Source organism: Pteropus alecto, unplaced genomic scaffold, assembly GCF_000325575.1.
Source record: "Pteropus alecto unplaced genomic scaffold, ASM32557v1 scaffold270, whole genome shotgun sequence".
Taxonomy (NCBI): Eukaryota; Metazoa; Chordata; class Mammalia; order Chiroptera; family Pteropodidae; genus Pteropus; species Pteropus alecto.
This window is the reverse complement of record NW_006430735.1, coordinates 2,606,875-2,622,897: the sequence shown is the minus strand read 5'-3', so window position 1 is coordinate 2,622,897 and position 16,023 is coordinate 2,606,875. Positions and strand designations below refer to the sequence as shown.

Here is a 16,023-nt window from a genome sequence, read left to right as displayed (position 1 = left end):
TCTACTATATAATTCTCTTATCAGGCTTTCATTCCAAAATTATAAATAAGGTCTAAAGAAACCCTGAAGAACAGACACGAACACTAACCTAAATTTTCATTTAGTTATAACCAGACCTTTCTGAGTGAAGTTTTTTGGAGGAGATCTGGGAAGGGTCAGAGTACCAATGCACATATCCAAGACCTGGAGTTGTGTGTAGGAGGTAAATGTTGGGATTGGGAGGAGTGGTTAAGGTTTTGACAGGTAACTTTCTTGTAGCAAAATGGCCTATGATGTTCCCAATCTCTGTTTGCTGAAATGTTTCTTGTTCCTACAGAGTCATTGTGTGAGTGTATCTTCAGGATGACCCTTTACGATTTTCTCTAATTTTACAATTACCTATATTGGTGATTCCAAGTCAACAAGCAGAATTAGCAGAAACAGGATAATATCTATAAGTATGAAACTGTCTGACATATATTGCATACAAGTACTATAGTTATGATCCACATTTTTTTCCTCTATAGAGAAGAAGAAATGCTGGATTCCTGATGGCAAGAACGCTTATGTTGAGGCCACGTTTAAAGGAAGTGGAGATGATGGCAAAATAATTGTTGAGACAACAGATGGAAAGGTAAAGGAATCTTTATGTCATCTCAGGAATGACTAGGTTTTCAATTTAATTCAATAATCAAATGTCTTTTCACTAATAGTTTAATTAAAAACTTGGAGTAGGAAAAGCCTCTGATACACTCTGAAAAAGTTATTCATGTTTAAGAAGCTCCTCCACTTCCTATCAAGGATTTAATGGCAAACATTGAGTAAATCATAGTAAACTGATTGCCAGTGGTAGGTAATTGGTTCTAGAACTCATGACTTTTTCCACTTCTTTCATCAAAGTTTCAAGTGTTTTTTTTAAAGATGCCTCCTGGAGTCAATGATGACCTAAGGAGCTATGAAGCAAACTGTGTTCTAGGATCAAGAAAGAGATAGATCATTCGAATAAGAATAGCACAGTGTCAGAGAAGCCAAGAGATGAGGGAATGGTCTATCAGTAATGTCAAATGGTCTATCAGAGAAGCCAAGAGATGAGGGAATGGTCTATCAGTAATGTCAAATGCTACAGAAAAAGATTAAGGGCCTGAAGAAAGCCTTATCAGAGAAGCCAAGAGATGAGGGAATGGTCTATCAGAAAAAGATTAAGGGCTTGAAGAAAGCCTTGCATTTCAGAATTAGGGGGTCACTTATGACCTTTTAAAGAAAAGGAAAGGGCAAATTTTGGAGCATAAACTAGACTGTAAGGGGTCTCAAAGGGAAGGTGCAATGAGGCTATAACAGTCTCCAAACCCTTTTCCCTATCACCAAGCCATTCAGAGGAGCAGAGTGATACTGAGCAGACAGCCCACTCTTAGAACCGTCACCTACACCATTGACCTCAGGTTGCCTGCCAGCCCCATGGCAGTGAGCTGGGCCCTATTCTTGGCCTGACTGTGATGAACACTTCCTTGAGGTTTTACAGATGAGTCCCTGCCCATATTCACTTCTACAATCTCCTTCAGTTCTGCCCCAACTGCATAACATTCTATAACATCCTGTAACAAACAGGTATAATCATTATCTGAAAGTTTATCTTTTTTACACCTTTATCTTTGTATTTGGACAATTTATCCTCTAAAGCGTTGCCATTTGAGTTGTAAATTTCTGGAAGCCACTCATAAACTACTACTTATAGTGTCTTAATATGCTTTTCTGACAGTATCTAGACATTAAAAAATCCCAAATTAGGTAGATTTTATACAACTAGCTAACAGAATTAAGGGGGGAATTTGGGCTATTATGAATAATGCTGCCATGAACACTTATATGCAAGTTTTGCATGGACATATGTTTTAATTTCTCTTGGTGTATACCTAGGAATCGAAATGCTGGATCATATGGTAATTCACCTGTTTAGCATTTCGAGGAACTGCCAAAAAGTTTTCCAAAGTGGCTGCATCATTTTACATCCCCACCAGCAATGTATAAGAGTTGTAATTTCTCTCTATCCTCACTGACACGTTATTATCTATCTTTTTTTAATTTCCCAACACAATTTAATTTATTAGTAACTATTATGTATGTCAACACCTTTGGCCTTTCAACAATAGTTTTTCATCGACATGGATCCCTTTAGGTGCTAGTTTTGACGATATTTTTCTTTCTCCCCCGCCCCCTGCCGTGTATCTATCTTTTTTAATTATAGCCATTCTAGTGGGTATGAAGTAGTATTTCAATGTGATTTTTTATTTATATTTCCCTATGACTAATGATAGTGCATCTTTTTGCATCTCTAGTGGTCATCGTGTATCTTCTTTAGAGAATATCTCTTCAAACCATTTGCCTTTTTTGGATTTATTTCTCTTTTGCTATTGATTTGTAAGAAATTCTTTATACATCTAGACACAAGTCCCTTTACCAGATATATGATTTGCAAGCATTTTCTCCCAATCCGTGTGTTGTCTTTTCACTTTCTTGATGCTATCCAACTCAATTTTATTAGGTCTCCAGATGGGAGGCTTGCTCTTCTGAGCACATTTTCCCTAACTGCTGTCTTTCAGCAGTATTTAAGGGGTAAGATAATGTAGTTACAACTATGATTTTCAAAAGAAATCATAGGATGAAAAGCATGAAAGCAGTAAGTTAATGATGTAGAAAGAGGAGTATAAAGGTGGTTTGTTTTGCCCTGTTTGTCCTTCCACCATATAATGGAGATCTCATTCCCCCCAGCCCCTCTCTGCATCTCCCTGGCTCCAGTCTTCCTCCTCCTGATGTTAGACATGACTATACTTCCAGTCGTTATTGGTCTTAACAGAGGCAATAAAGCCAGTGGGTGTAGAGTAATACTTGTGGAAGAACGTTGGTTATGTTTTACAGGAGTCCTTCAAATATGAAAATCGAAGGGACTCAGAAGACAAAAGAGCTATAGGAAGTGGTGTTAGAAAACTTTGAGAGCAACTCTAAGCAGCTATTCGGTAGTAGTAACGTACCCATATTAATTAAGAGGTCAGTATTTATTGAGAACCCACATGACCCTAACATTTTGATAGGTGCTTTAATAACTACAGAAGAAGACACACCAAAACTCCTCCTTAAGGTGCTTACAATATAGCTGGGAAATTATTCTAACATAGTCAATTATTAAAACATGCACAAGGGTTAATGATGTCTACATAGCACAGGTTGTATATATGGTAAAAGACAAAAAATGAGCTGAGAAAGTTGGGGAAGTTTTGAGAAAGTGGCTAGGTCTTGAAGTCAGTGTAGAAGGACGAGTCTGCCTCCTTGATTTTTTATTCCAGATTCCTTCTTCTAAACCTCCAGGATATGTTGAGATATCTGTAGAGGGGCCAGATCACGTATAATAGGATGCATATACTCTCAGAGGCAATCAGAGTCAGTGGGAGCTACAAGATCAGGGCACTCAATTTAGAAAGTTTTAGTTCAACAAAAACACTTTTTAAAACTTTATCTTTGGGCAAGGAGAAAGCTTGGGCAGGATGAACACCTTTTTCTTACTTTAAGGTCGATTTAACTTCTTCTGGGCCCATCCTCTAATGAGGCACCTTTTTCTTGACTCTGGAAGTTCTTTCCAAAGCATGGCAAGATAAATGAACATAGAAAAAACAGGGAAATATATCTTATATTTTTCTCTGTGCAGAGTCTATGTGTCAAGGAGGAGGAAGTCCAGCAGATGAATCCTCCAGAGTTTGACATGATTGAAGACATGGCAATGCTGACTCACCTCCACGAAGCATCTGTGCTGTGTACCCTGAAGAGGCGCTATGAACGTTGGATGATATATGTACGGAATTTGCTTTAGTGCTAAAATATCATGTCGGCACTCATATTGGCGATGTCACAGCCTTCTCTTGGGTGGAAAACATATTGTTGAATTTAAGCATAGTCACATGGAAATGATCCTTGAGGAATGTCCACTAGGATGTGTTCTTATCTTAGCATTTCCCCATTTTGTCAGTATTAATATCCTTTCCCACAAGTTGTCATGCTAAAGGCATGAGACTTGGAGCCTGATAGACCAGTGTCCAAATGTCAGCTCTGTCACTTACTAGTTGTTAAGCTTCTTATCTTCTTGACATCACTTTATCAGTAAATAATGCCTGTCTCTCCAGGGTAGCTTGGAGGATTTAGCAAAAGAATCTAGGTAAAGCATGTAGTTAGAACTTATTACCTAGTTAGTGCTCAATAAATGGAATGATTTATTTTCCATCTTCATTAAATTGGTAATGGTTGGTTGCTGAGATTCTCTGATTTACTTTGAATCTAACGGCAAAACCAGCACTGAATAGGTGAGGCTCAGATGATGGCACTAGGCACCCATTATTTACTACAGAAGCTTTGACATGCAGCCAGCTTGCCCCTTGGCTCTCTGATTTGCTGCGCGACTGTATTTGTTTCCCTGGGATGCTGTAACAAAATTACCACAAAGTGGAAGGCTTAAAACAACAGAAATTTATTCTGTCACAGTTCTAGAGGTCAGATTCCAAAATCAAATCAGCAGATTCACACTCCTCTTGGAGCCTCTAGGGGAGAGGCATTCCTAGCCTCTTTCAGTTTCTGGTTACTATTAACCTTCCCTGTGGTTATATCACTCCAATATCTGCTTCTGTCTTCACATAGTCTTCTCTTACAAGGACACTAGCCACTGGATTTAAGGCCCACCCAGATATCAACCTGAGATCCTTAACTTAATTACACCAGCAAAGACCTTTTTTCTAAATAACATCATAATTCTGGGGATTGACATAGACGTACCTTTTGTGGCCACAATTCAATCATTCCATTGATTGAGTGACCCACCTGAGCTATTCCCACTCAGTGCCTGAAACGTCACGTTCCTAATCTAGCTGAGGCACAGATTCGCTTCTGGACTCAAATGCCTGATAGCTGGCTGCTGAAATCTCCTGGCCTGCAGTTAGCATCCTGTCTGACATGTTAGTAGTTATCAAAGGTAATTCCAGGTTTTATTGTTACACTAACCCGGTTCTGTCTCTTCCTGTTAGAACTGCCTTCTCTGAAAAAATCCAAAAGCTCTCCTCTTTTCCGTTCCTTTATAAGTAAATATTCGACAATGAAAGAGCTGACAAACCTGGAAGTATTTCTAACCTGTTCTCTATAATCTTTTCTGAACGTCCCTCAGACATATTCTGGTCTCTTCTGTGTGAGCATAAACCCTTACAAGTGGCTTCCAGTGTATCAGAAAGAAGTCATGGCTGCCTACAAAGGGAAGAGGCGATCAGAGGCACCCCCTCACATCTTCGCTGTTGCTGATAACGCCTTTCAGGATATGCTTCACAGTAAGTGGCTGCCCTACAAAATGAAAGGTAAAAATATCTGATCTACTTTTTCTCTATGTCACTAAGAGGCATGTCGGCATTGTGAGCAGAGCTTGGCCTTTACAGTTCCCTAATCACTTGAAGTCTCCTTTTTCTTCTGGTTAAAACATGGGCAAAATAGAGCCTACCTCCTAGGGTTGTGAGGACGATTAGCTCACACATCAAATTAAGTGAGATAATGCACTGAAGGCATTTGGCCTGGTGGCCAGGCCAGAGTAAGCCCCCTGTTGATGGCCGCTTTTATTCGATAAAGTACCTGCTAGACTTTCTGGCATAAAGAAGTTTGTCTGTAGTTATTATTACACTATGCTTCTTAAAAGGTTTAAAATAGCAACAAAAAAATAAATAAATAAATAAAGTTAACCATTAGTTGGATATAGAGCAAATTCCTTCCCTTGTGTCTGACTTCAAAGGGAATCAAAGAAATTTTGACTAAGTTCATACCAATATGTGTAAGCTCTGGCAGAATAATGGTCTGACATTGTTCTTTTTTTTGTAGATGGAGAGAATCAGTCTGTACTCTTCACGTAAGTGTTTGTATTGCTTTTTCTTTTTGGCCAGCGGTGAGTGTCTCAATGAAAACAGATACCTACATTTCACTAGGAATAAAATATAAACTTGCCATCTATGAATTTGTTTGCTCTTTAGATACAGAATACATTCTAGGAAAGAATAAGATACTCAGGAAATTTTCATAACACTTCAGTCAGTGATTACTCAAAATGTGGTGCCAGCTAGGCTGCCTCCATCATTTGAGGAGATGTTTTAGAACCCACAGTACACAAGCTGCTGTTAATAATCTTGATGGAGAGAGCTTTCTGTCCAAATAATCACTTTAAAAGGTCTCTGGACTCGCTAAGAGAAACCGAAAGTCCATGGGGATGACCATGGAACAGATAACAAGCTGTTGTGGCAGGCAGATTGGGGCAGGCCAAGGTACATTTTGGGGGAACTAAAAGATGGTGAGGCTCGGAGGAACAGAGAAAGGGGGTGAGAAAGAAGGAAGGAAAGGACTTCAGTGATACCATATTGTATGCTAGTTTTAATGGTCAGTGTGTTGGCTGGCCAGAGGAATTGTCATCATGGTGGCTGACAGAATAGGCTGATTCTCAAGAGGCAGTGAAATACTCAAGTCCTTGGTCTTCTTATGCAGTGAGGATGCCACCGTGTGTATTGGATTCTTCATCGGCTTCAGTCATTTCAAAAAAAAAAAAATAGGATCTCAGAATGTTAGAGCTGGAAGAGCAGTTAGAGTCCAGCCCTTTGCAGAAAGGATAGACTGTGTTCTGGAGTTTCATATAGATGAAGGCAGGCCTTGATCCTATGGTGCTTTGGGCGATGAAGCTATAAATTTACTGCTGTGTTCTCCCCCACTTCACAAAGTTAGCTGGTTATCAAAGGGAAAAAAGCCCAACTGCCTGGTGAAATGATCGGTAGGTCCTATTCGGAGGTGGAGGATTGGACCTGGCCATGTGGTAGCCTTAATATGTGAAAATTTCTTGAATAGTTTGTTATGAGGGGACTTACTTCTAATTTGTAGAGGCGCTCTTCAGCTTTTTGTTACCTGGACCATAAGCAACAGTCTTCTTTTTTTTTATAAAAGTCATTGATCTTTCTCTATTCCATATTTTTTGCTAATGCTGTTTTTCCACCCTGAGATGTCCTTCCCCTTCTTCCAACTGATTAAAGGTCTGCATCTTTTTCAAGTTCCATATTAAGTTCCATTTTTCCATAAAACTTTCCCTTCTTGCCTTAGCCTGTATGATTAAAATTATTTAACTTTCATTGCATTTATAATTTGAACCATTTAATCATGTCGTTGAATTTCCAATCGTAGAGGAGAATCTGGTGCTGGAAAAACTGTGAACACCAAACATATTATCCAGTATTTTGCCACCATAGCAACCATGGGTGAGCCTAGGGAAAAGCCGGTAAGTGTTCATATGCAGAAAAGGTGAGGTTGTCCTCCCTACTGATCATAGAGACTCTATCCTTCCCACTTGTGGGGAGAAAGGAGGGAGAAAGTACCAAAAAACAATTACAAATTATAGGAAAGTCTTTTTTCCCATTTTTTCTTTGCGTCTTTGAATCATCAAGTGCTTCAAACCAATAATTACAAAACATGAAACTACATAATTTGTTTTGTATCTGCTTCAAGGGGCATTTACTGGTCAAATCTTTATTAATTAGACACTTGGAGAATTAGGCACTTAAGATCTAAGCCACTTTTCCTAAAGGCTTGGGTCATCAGTGCCTTGAATGACCACTTTTGACATTTCTGAATCCCTTTAGCTACTGTGAGCTGTCAGACTCCCGTAAATATGCGCCAATTGAAGTTCGTTTCCTTTACTACTGGATCAAATCCCAAATGCCTGATGAATGTACCCTCAAGCTTAATCACATTTCAGGTTTTAGAAAACTTTACCTTCTCTCTCTATTTAATTGTTTTTATCCTTAGGGGTTTTAAATTTAGCTTACTTTCAATGACTTATTGACCTGTTAGAGCCTCTCATCTTTCCATGTCTGACATTGTTATTTTGCTTTTTTAATTTGATTATGGTGTTTCATGCTGTTTTTGCAAAGTGAGAAGTATATCAAAATAGCAATCTAGTCCGATTTCTTTCCCAACCACCATATTTCTGAATTTGATTGATTTCTTTATGTAGCTAATGTGCATTGTTTGTTTATTCTAGCCATTGAGCCTTATAAGAATATATAACACAATACCTAGTACATAAGACTTCTATAAAAATTTTTGCTCATATAGCCCTTTTACTTATTTAAAGGACAGTTTACTCATAATACTTACAAGAGATATAGTGTTTGTAAATTCATGTACTATATGCTTCCTCCCATAAAATGGGCCTTTGAGGCTGACTGGAAGACAAAAAGCCATGTTGCAATTTGAGTGCTGAGTGGTCGTTCAGGCTCACACTGTGTAGATGACCTGCTTTGGCCCATCAGCCTGAGCACACATGATTCAAATTTAAGACCAATGCCATTATAAGTCATTGCTTGATATGGACTTCTAGATTACTTAGAAATGGTAGCAAATGAAAACATAATTTAATAATGCCAAGAGTCTGCTGTATTATCTTAGGATATAATTTCAGCTGTAAGGATTAGGTGGGAAGAGAGAGAGATTAACAATGGTGGTAAATATATGGAATGAAGTTTGAAAAAACACTATGGTATTTGTTGTTTCCTTTGGTAAATATCTATTTTCTTCTCCCACTCAGGCCAATACCAACCAAAAGAGAAACTCTGCAAATAAATGAGTTCCCACATATAATCATAGGGGCATCATATATTAAGTCAGTCTCTCACCCATCTATTTTTCTAAGCTTCCTTTCCAAAACAACATTTTATCACCAAATTTGGAAGCAGCTTTGGCTACTGGTTATCAAAGCAAGAATGGAGTTTGACCCGGGGTTGGAGGGCTTGCCACATTATAGAATTCTACTAAAAACTTCATCTGCTGTACTTCTCTTACCTGTATCTCAGGGGAATTTAGAAGAGCAAATCAAGCAAGTGAATCTTATCTTGGAAGCATTTGGTAATGCCAAGACCCTGAGAAATGACAATTCCTCTCGTTTTGTAAGTAACATGATTGAGCAGTATATCGGAGTTTTTAATTTTTAAGCAAATGGTAAAACTCATGTCTGAGCATATAGGTATGAAAAAATTTTTAGTATATCAAAGAAGGTCTTTGTTTAAAGTTTATAATATTAAATTCCTCAAAAAAATTTAACCAACTTCATCAGTAAGACAATTAAAATTACATAAAAAATATGTACCTGAGATGCTTCTAGTATTTGTCAATTTTAGTAAGAAAATATTGATCTTAATAGTTTCAAATTCCTTTCCACCTCCAGTTAAAAAGCTTACCCAGCAAATTCTAATAATGTTTTATATTTTCTTACATTTTAAATAGTTGAAAGTACTTTCTCCTTCATAATTTTCTATATACCTTATAACAAGTCAATTTAGTAAGCACTTCCTAATTCACTCACTATAATTAGTGTTTCTATTCCTGCCTATGGCCACCTCTACCCCTGCATAATTTTCATTGGTGATTTTTTTTGTGGGGTCGAGGGGAAGAAATTATTTTTTAAAGTAGCTTTTGATAACTAGCAGTCCCATGTTAGAGTAAGGATTTGGATTTCAAACCCTAATTTCACAAATTCATTTTATGCCGAGAATGAGTGGCAGGGAGCCACGATATAATTTACAAGGAAATTTGCAGAAGGCTTCCTGTTTGCATCTCTGGGTGTAATTAAATAATAGCCTCCTGTTTATTTGGATAGTTTCCAATCCAAGGCTTTAGATCTACTTGCAATGTCTGGCTGTACAGCAGGTGCTAATATGGGTCCATAAAACAACTGCTAGATTTGAGATTTGTTAGAATGTGAAGGGATTTTCTGCTGGGAAAAAAAGAGAGAGAGAGAGAGGCAAGAAAGAAAAAAGGAAGAGAGGGAGGAAAAAGAAGGTAAAGAAAAAGAATAAAAGAAAGGAAAGAGAGTAAAGAAAAGAAAAGACTATTGAATGGAAAGAAAAATAAATAAGAGGGAAAAAAGCAATTAAAAAACCAAGAAGAAAGTTGGAAAGAGAATGAAGTAGAGAAGAAAAACAAAGATAGATGAATGCAAGGAAGAAAGGAAAGAAGAGAGAAGGAAAGAGAGAAAAGGAATTCGAAAGAATCCAGGTTCAATTTTTTTCAATTAATACTATGTATATATGTGTACTATGTATATATGTATATGTGTATAAGTGTCCATGTGCATATATATACATACATGTGCATATATATATACATACATGTGCATGTATATACATGTGTTTGTGTATGTGGCTCCCATTATTCTACATTTTTTAACTTCCTTGCTCAATTCCCCTGTATGTAGCCACTCTCCTTCCCTTGCCAGGCTGCTGTTCTGCTCTGACTCCTCCCTTGCATGGGCAGACCTCCACCAGGCTGCTTCTACCCAGCACCAACACCCTCATCCTACAAGCTCTAGCTGCCACTGGCCTGCCTCTTTGGCTGCATCTGGCATTCTGATGCAGGTTCTGTTGCCTCCATGCAGCCTTTCTGCCCTACTAGATCCTGTCTTTGGGTTTTCATTGAGAAAGAAGGAAAGAAGCCTCATCAATTATTTTTGCCAAACTGGTGTTTTGAAACATAAATCACATCACATCAGTCCTCTGCTTAAAACCACCTAACATTTCCTGAGCACACATATACTAGAACCCTACTGCTTTCTGGGAACCTATGGCTTCCAAGAGATGGTGCCTGGTGCCTGTCTACCTTTCAGACTCTGTTTTCTGCCCCCTTTTCTCTTACTCTGGCACAACTAGCTTTTTTTTTTTTTGATTTTAAGACATGTCAAATGTTTCTACATTAGAGCCCTGGCATTAGATGCTTACATGTAGAATCTAGAAAGGTGGGGACCACATCTATTTTTCTAATGTGGTATCTGCAGTGCCTAGCAAGTTTCCTGGATCATAGTAGATGCTCAATGAACATTTTTTGAATAAACGAAGGAATACGCTAAGCAGATACTATTTTTCTCATTTTTAGATAATAGCGCCAAGGTCCAGAGACATTTAATAATGCACACAAGAACACGCAGTTAGCGATCAGCAGGTCTGAGACTAGAATCCAAGACCACTGCTAATCCTAATGATTGTTCTGGCTGCCTCCCAACATTGACTCATGCTATCTCAGACCCATGTTACGTCAAGAAAAAAATCTTTTAGGAGAGTAGTCACTTTGTGAGTGTGTAATGAAGTCAATGCAACTGTTTGGGATGTTTCAATAGGAGACTGTGTTCTGTGTCCACCTAGGGCAAATTCATCAGGATGCACTTTTGTGCCAGAGGCAAGCTGTCATCTGCAGACATCAACATCTGTAAGTGACCATCCTAGTGTCTGATTTTTTTTTTTTAAAGTTTTGCAAGAACACTTACGTATGTATCTTTATCAATTTCACATCATGCAGATTTGCTTGAAAAGTCCCGAGTGATTTCCCAGCAGCCTGGAGAGAGGAACTACCACATATTCTATCAAATTCTGTCTGGAAAAAAAGAACTTCATGGTAAATGTATTATTTTGGAACTGAGGGTCATTCTAAAACAGGAGACATAAGTCAGATTATAAGGCCTGGCAAAATGCTGTTTAATACGTCTCTTAGTCTCTTTAGAACTCAATTTATTCATTCTGAAATGTAGGGACTTGAACCAATTATAGAATCTATGATCTGTAATTTTAAATGGGAAGAGAGTAAGTGATAACACTTTTTTTTTTTTTTTTCAATTTGGTAGTGTTTGGCGGTGGGTAGGATGCCCAGCAAAGTTAAATGAATATGTGTGTGCGTATGTGTGTGTGCGTGTATGTGTGCATGTGTGTGTGAAAAAGCATTAGATAAGTTAAGGCCTTAAATAATTAGAACCACATGAGTGATATAGACAAGAGGGCAGAGGTGAGAGACAGTATTATGGTGTGTAGTGGTCATTAGAGTTTTATAAAGAAGGGAAGGTTTGGGTTGAAGTATGAAGAACAGGACAGAGAGTTAATCAGAGTAATGAGTGAAGGGTGTTTCTGGTAGGAGGAACAGTGTACACAATGTCAGGGATATGGCAAGGTAAAACCAGGAAACAGAGTGACTAGGCTAACTAGGGGAAAAGATTTGCATAGAAGAATAGTGGAAATTTTATTCTGATGGTTTCTGAACTCAGGTTGTTGGGGGATCTGTGTGTTGTCGGGGTGGGATGGGGTAGTATGAGGTCATGATTTGTTGAAGGCAATGACCGTTATGCTGGTATGGTAACGGGCAGGGAGAACTGGAGGCAGAAATACCAGAGGAAAGTAATTATGATAGTCCTGGGATGAGATGACAAAACAGCTGTCAAAGGTAGTGTCTATGGGAATGGGGTGCGGGGTAATGGAGGTGGATTCTTGGAAGAATAGAAAGATCTTTGCAATGACTGAATGTAGGCATGAGAGAAAGTGATGAGTCAAAAATACTCCCAAGTTTTGAAATTTGACTAGGATAAAGGTAGTGCCATGGGAGAAATAGAAAAGCAACTGTGGAATAAAAGAATGAACTTTATGTATTCATTCAACAAATATTTATTGTGAGACTGATGTGGGTGCACCAGGGACTCTTTTTTAAGCATGGGGGAGAGAGGTAAGCAAGACAGATCCCTGCCCTTGTGAACTTACATTCTAGTATGGGGGACAGGTTACAAACAAGTAAATAAAGAAATATACATAATTTCAGAGAACATAAGACTACAGAGAAAAAGCAGAGTGAAGGGATAGAGTGAACTCGTGTTTGCTGGATAGTGGGTGGTTATATTTTAGAATGGTCAGGCACAATCTCTGTGAGAAGGCAATATTTTTGCAGACACTTGAATGAGTGAGGGAGCAAGTAGGCAAAAATTTCTAAGAATAAAGTTCCAGGAAGAGTGAACAGTGAGTGCAAAGACCCAGAATACATATGGTTTATTCTTGGAATAGCAAAGTGGCCATTGTGGGTGGTGGAGTGGATAGGGTAATAGTAATGGGAGATAGGCAGGGGCTGGGCCACACGACACCTCACAGGCTATGGCAGAGCATTTACATTTTATTTTAAGTGATATGGGGAGTCATTGGAAGGGGAGAATGACAAGCTGATTGGATTCCCAAGATATTGCATATGAGGTAAGCCATTGAGGACAGCAGTGCTCCCACAGGAGTGAATGTGGGATGATATAGAAGATCCAGGTGAACAAATTAATGGGGAACAATTCCCCCAGCCCATTAAGGTCATATTAAGTATGGCACAAATATGGCAGTGTGTTTGACTATGTGGTCATGAACTCCAATATGCCTTCACCAGATGGAGAAAGCTCTGCAAACTAGACAATTATTTTCACCACAGGTGTAATTGATAGTATGAAACCAGCAGCTTTTCTCTCTCCCACCTTCTTTCCACCTAAACCTGGAACAGAATTGTTTTTGGTCTTCCTTTGATTAGCCCTGCTAGATCTAATATTCTTGACACAAATTTATATGCAGTGCAGGACATTCGACAAATAGGGTTCAATGTGTGTACCAGTAGTGACTGCAAGATTTTTTGAAGCATCTCTGTGTACTAATAAAATCATCTGAAGACTGTGGGCTGCTGTGGAAAATTCATACTAACCCTGAATTCATTTGTCTTGTTAAGTCTTTAGAGGCTGCTAGATTGATTGCTGCACAAAGACTGACATCTGCTGGTCCAAATTAGAGATTGTTAGTTCACCTGTTTCGACACGAATTGTCATTCTTTGGGACATTTTAAAATTTGGAATTCTTTCTATTCATATTTGCCAAAAAAAAGTTTCAGAGTGTCCTGAGGATTGATACAAGAGGGCACGACTTAACAATATGAGGATTATGTCCATATATCGTATAATATGAGCATTTGTGTACTACAAAAGAATTGGGTATGGAAAATCACAATACGGAAGCTGACCACCCACTGAAGGAGCTACGGAAATGGGGTCATGTGTTATCCCAGAGTCAGCTCCCATCTGTTCTGCATGGCTTGGAATATCCCTTTTCTTCTTTCCTTTAGTTAAGGCTGACCTCTGTTCCAGGCATGGCTAAACTCACTTCCTCAGTCCCCTCAGATATGGCTCCTAGAAATCCTTTAGTTCTTAGTTCCATCTGTATAGCTTGGTCCTGCATATATCTTTTTCTTTTCTCTGACTTTTTTCTTTCTATTTATCAAACCCATTCGTGCAATTCAATTGGTATATAAACTTTAGGAGGAGAGGTCAGAAAGCATGTCCTTGGAATCCTTGACACTTTGCCTAGTGCCCTGTGTTGTTGGCAACCTGTGGTGCCAAGGTGCTGCTGAGTCTGTCTACTGGTGGCCTAAATGCTCTGGTGAAAGAAATTGCCAGCATCTGGAGCTCCTATTTTGGAGCATATTCAGCTGCACCCCCTTTACGCATTAGGTCTCTCTTGAATTAGTCTATCTTTGCTCCCTTTCTCCTCACTGGTCATTAGGGGGCACAAGATGTGTGTATAGTTGTGCAACTTGTATGTTGCTCAACTCTAGAGAATGCTATTCAAACTGTAGACTATGGAAATGATTCTCTGGAGTTGGGTAGTGTCCTACCTCTCAGCACATCTGAGAAACAGGTAATGATGGGCGATGTAGTATAGAGGCACTAGCTATGGAACTTTATTTGTGATCCTAAACTTTTTGGCCCAGTGTCAGCTTCGCTCCTTTTCAGTGAACACAGCTGAGTTTTGAACATTCAGCCACGTAGAAAGTAAAATTTAATGTCAGAATGACATAAAGTCTTGTGTGATTAAATATTCTTAATGAGCTCTTTGCGTCCCCTACTAGAAATGAACCCGTGCAGAGGTCGACACCTGAACTTTTTGAAATTGTGAAGCAATTGAGTTTTACCTTTAGTGTCCTCTCATCCCTCCTTTCTTTGCTATCCACCTGCACCCCTTCTGATAAGATCCCCTTATCCTCCGTGTACTCATGGTCCCGTCGCCAATCTTCCGTGTGGGCCCCTATTGGCCTAGACAGTCTGATCCTCATAGTGTCTCATTAAAATGAATTCGTGATCTCCACCCCCCCCCCCATTCTCTCGGGGTCATTTCTCTTGGTAGAAATGAAATTAATTAAATAAAAGAATTCCTGTTTACACAATACTCCTTTGAGATAACCTCAATAACTTCAATCCTCGACCCAATTAGAATTCATTGCTCCTTGAAAATAACATTTTATAAGCCTCAGTGGGGACAATATTTCAAGCTAAAGGCCTTCTAGAGTTTCTTTAGAGCTACTGCTTCCTACTGAGTGTGGCTGCTCCAGCAAATGCTTAGCCCAGTACAGTAGCCATATTTCTGGTTGTAAAGAAATAGAAAAAAAAGTTCATCAGGTGTGGGTAATGACTTCTAGAATGGATACATCTGGAGTCGTCAGGGAGGTGCTGAGGGAAAAGTGCCAAAATAGCTTTGAGCCCACCATTGCACCTTGCTACTGTAACCATAGACCAGCTCAAACTAATTCAATACTGGAAACAAAGTTTACATCACCCACGAGTAACACTTGTGAAACACTACTCACGATTAATCATGAACCACTCACAGGTAACACGTGAAACCCCACTCAGGGGTAACACTTGCGAACACTTAAAATGCTGCCCCTTAAAATCCCGCCCTGAACCCTGGATCAGTGAAACAGATTTGAGTCTCTTGCCTCCTGTCTTCTTGCTAGCTGACTCACAAATAAAGCGCCTTACTATTCTTGAAACTCGGTGTATAGTATTATTGGTTTCTGTGCATGTTGGACAGCGAGTCCTTGCTAGGTAACAATTTGGTAACTATGAAGAGATTTTGCAGTCCTGTGACTGCCTGCCTGAGGCACTGTAGCCCCAGCTAAGTGTGGTCCCCTAAACCGGTTTGTCTAGAGGCTTGCTGCTGAGTTTCTGCTTCCCCACCATACGACAGTGCTCTAGGCTCCTCTGTGCTACTTTCACTTTTGAGAAAAGAAATAGCTCCTGGATCAGATGTCTTTTGGGTGAGTGACCTTGTTAAAATGTATCTGTGCCAAAATTGTCTGAAAATTTTCTTGAGTATTGTGGGTTTGAATTCCACCCCC

The 16,023-nt window shown here is 39.1% G+C and overlaps 1 protein-coding gene across 1 annotated transcript in view; it reads left to right on the top strand.

The window, feature by feature from the left end:
* Positions 1-16,023, top strand: part of MYH15 (myosin heavy chain 15) — a 123,208-nt gene that overhangs the window by 3,761 nt on the left and 103,424 nt on the right. The window contains 8 exon segments of the mRNA XM_015594958.1: positions 507-613; positions 3,677-3,820; positions 5,177-5,333; positions 5,872-5,899; positions 7,210-7,303; positions 8,877-8,969; positions 11,217-11,280; positions 11,371-11,466. Coding sequence (XP_015450444.1) covers positions 507-613; positions 3,677-3,820; positions 5,177-5,333; positions 5,872-5,899; positions 7,210-7,303; positions 8,877-8,969; positions 11,217-11,280; positions 11,371-11,466 — 783 coding nt within the window.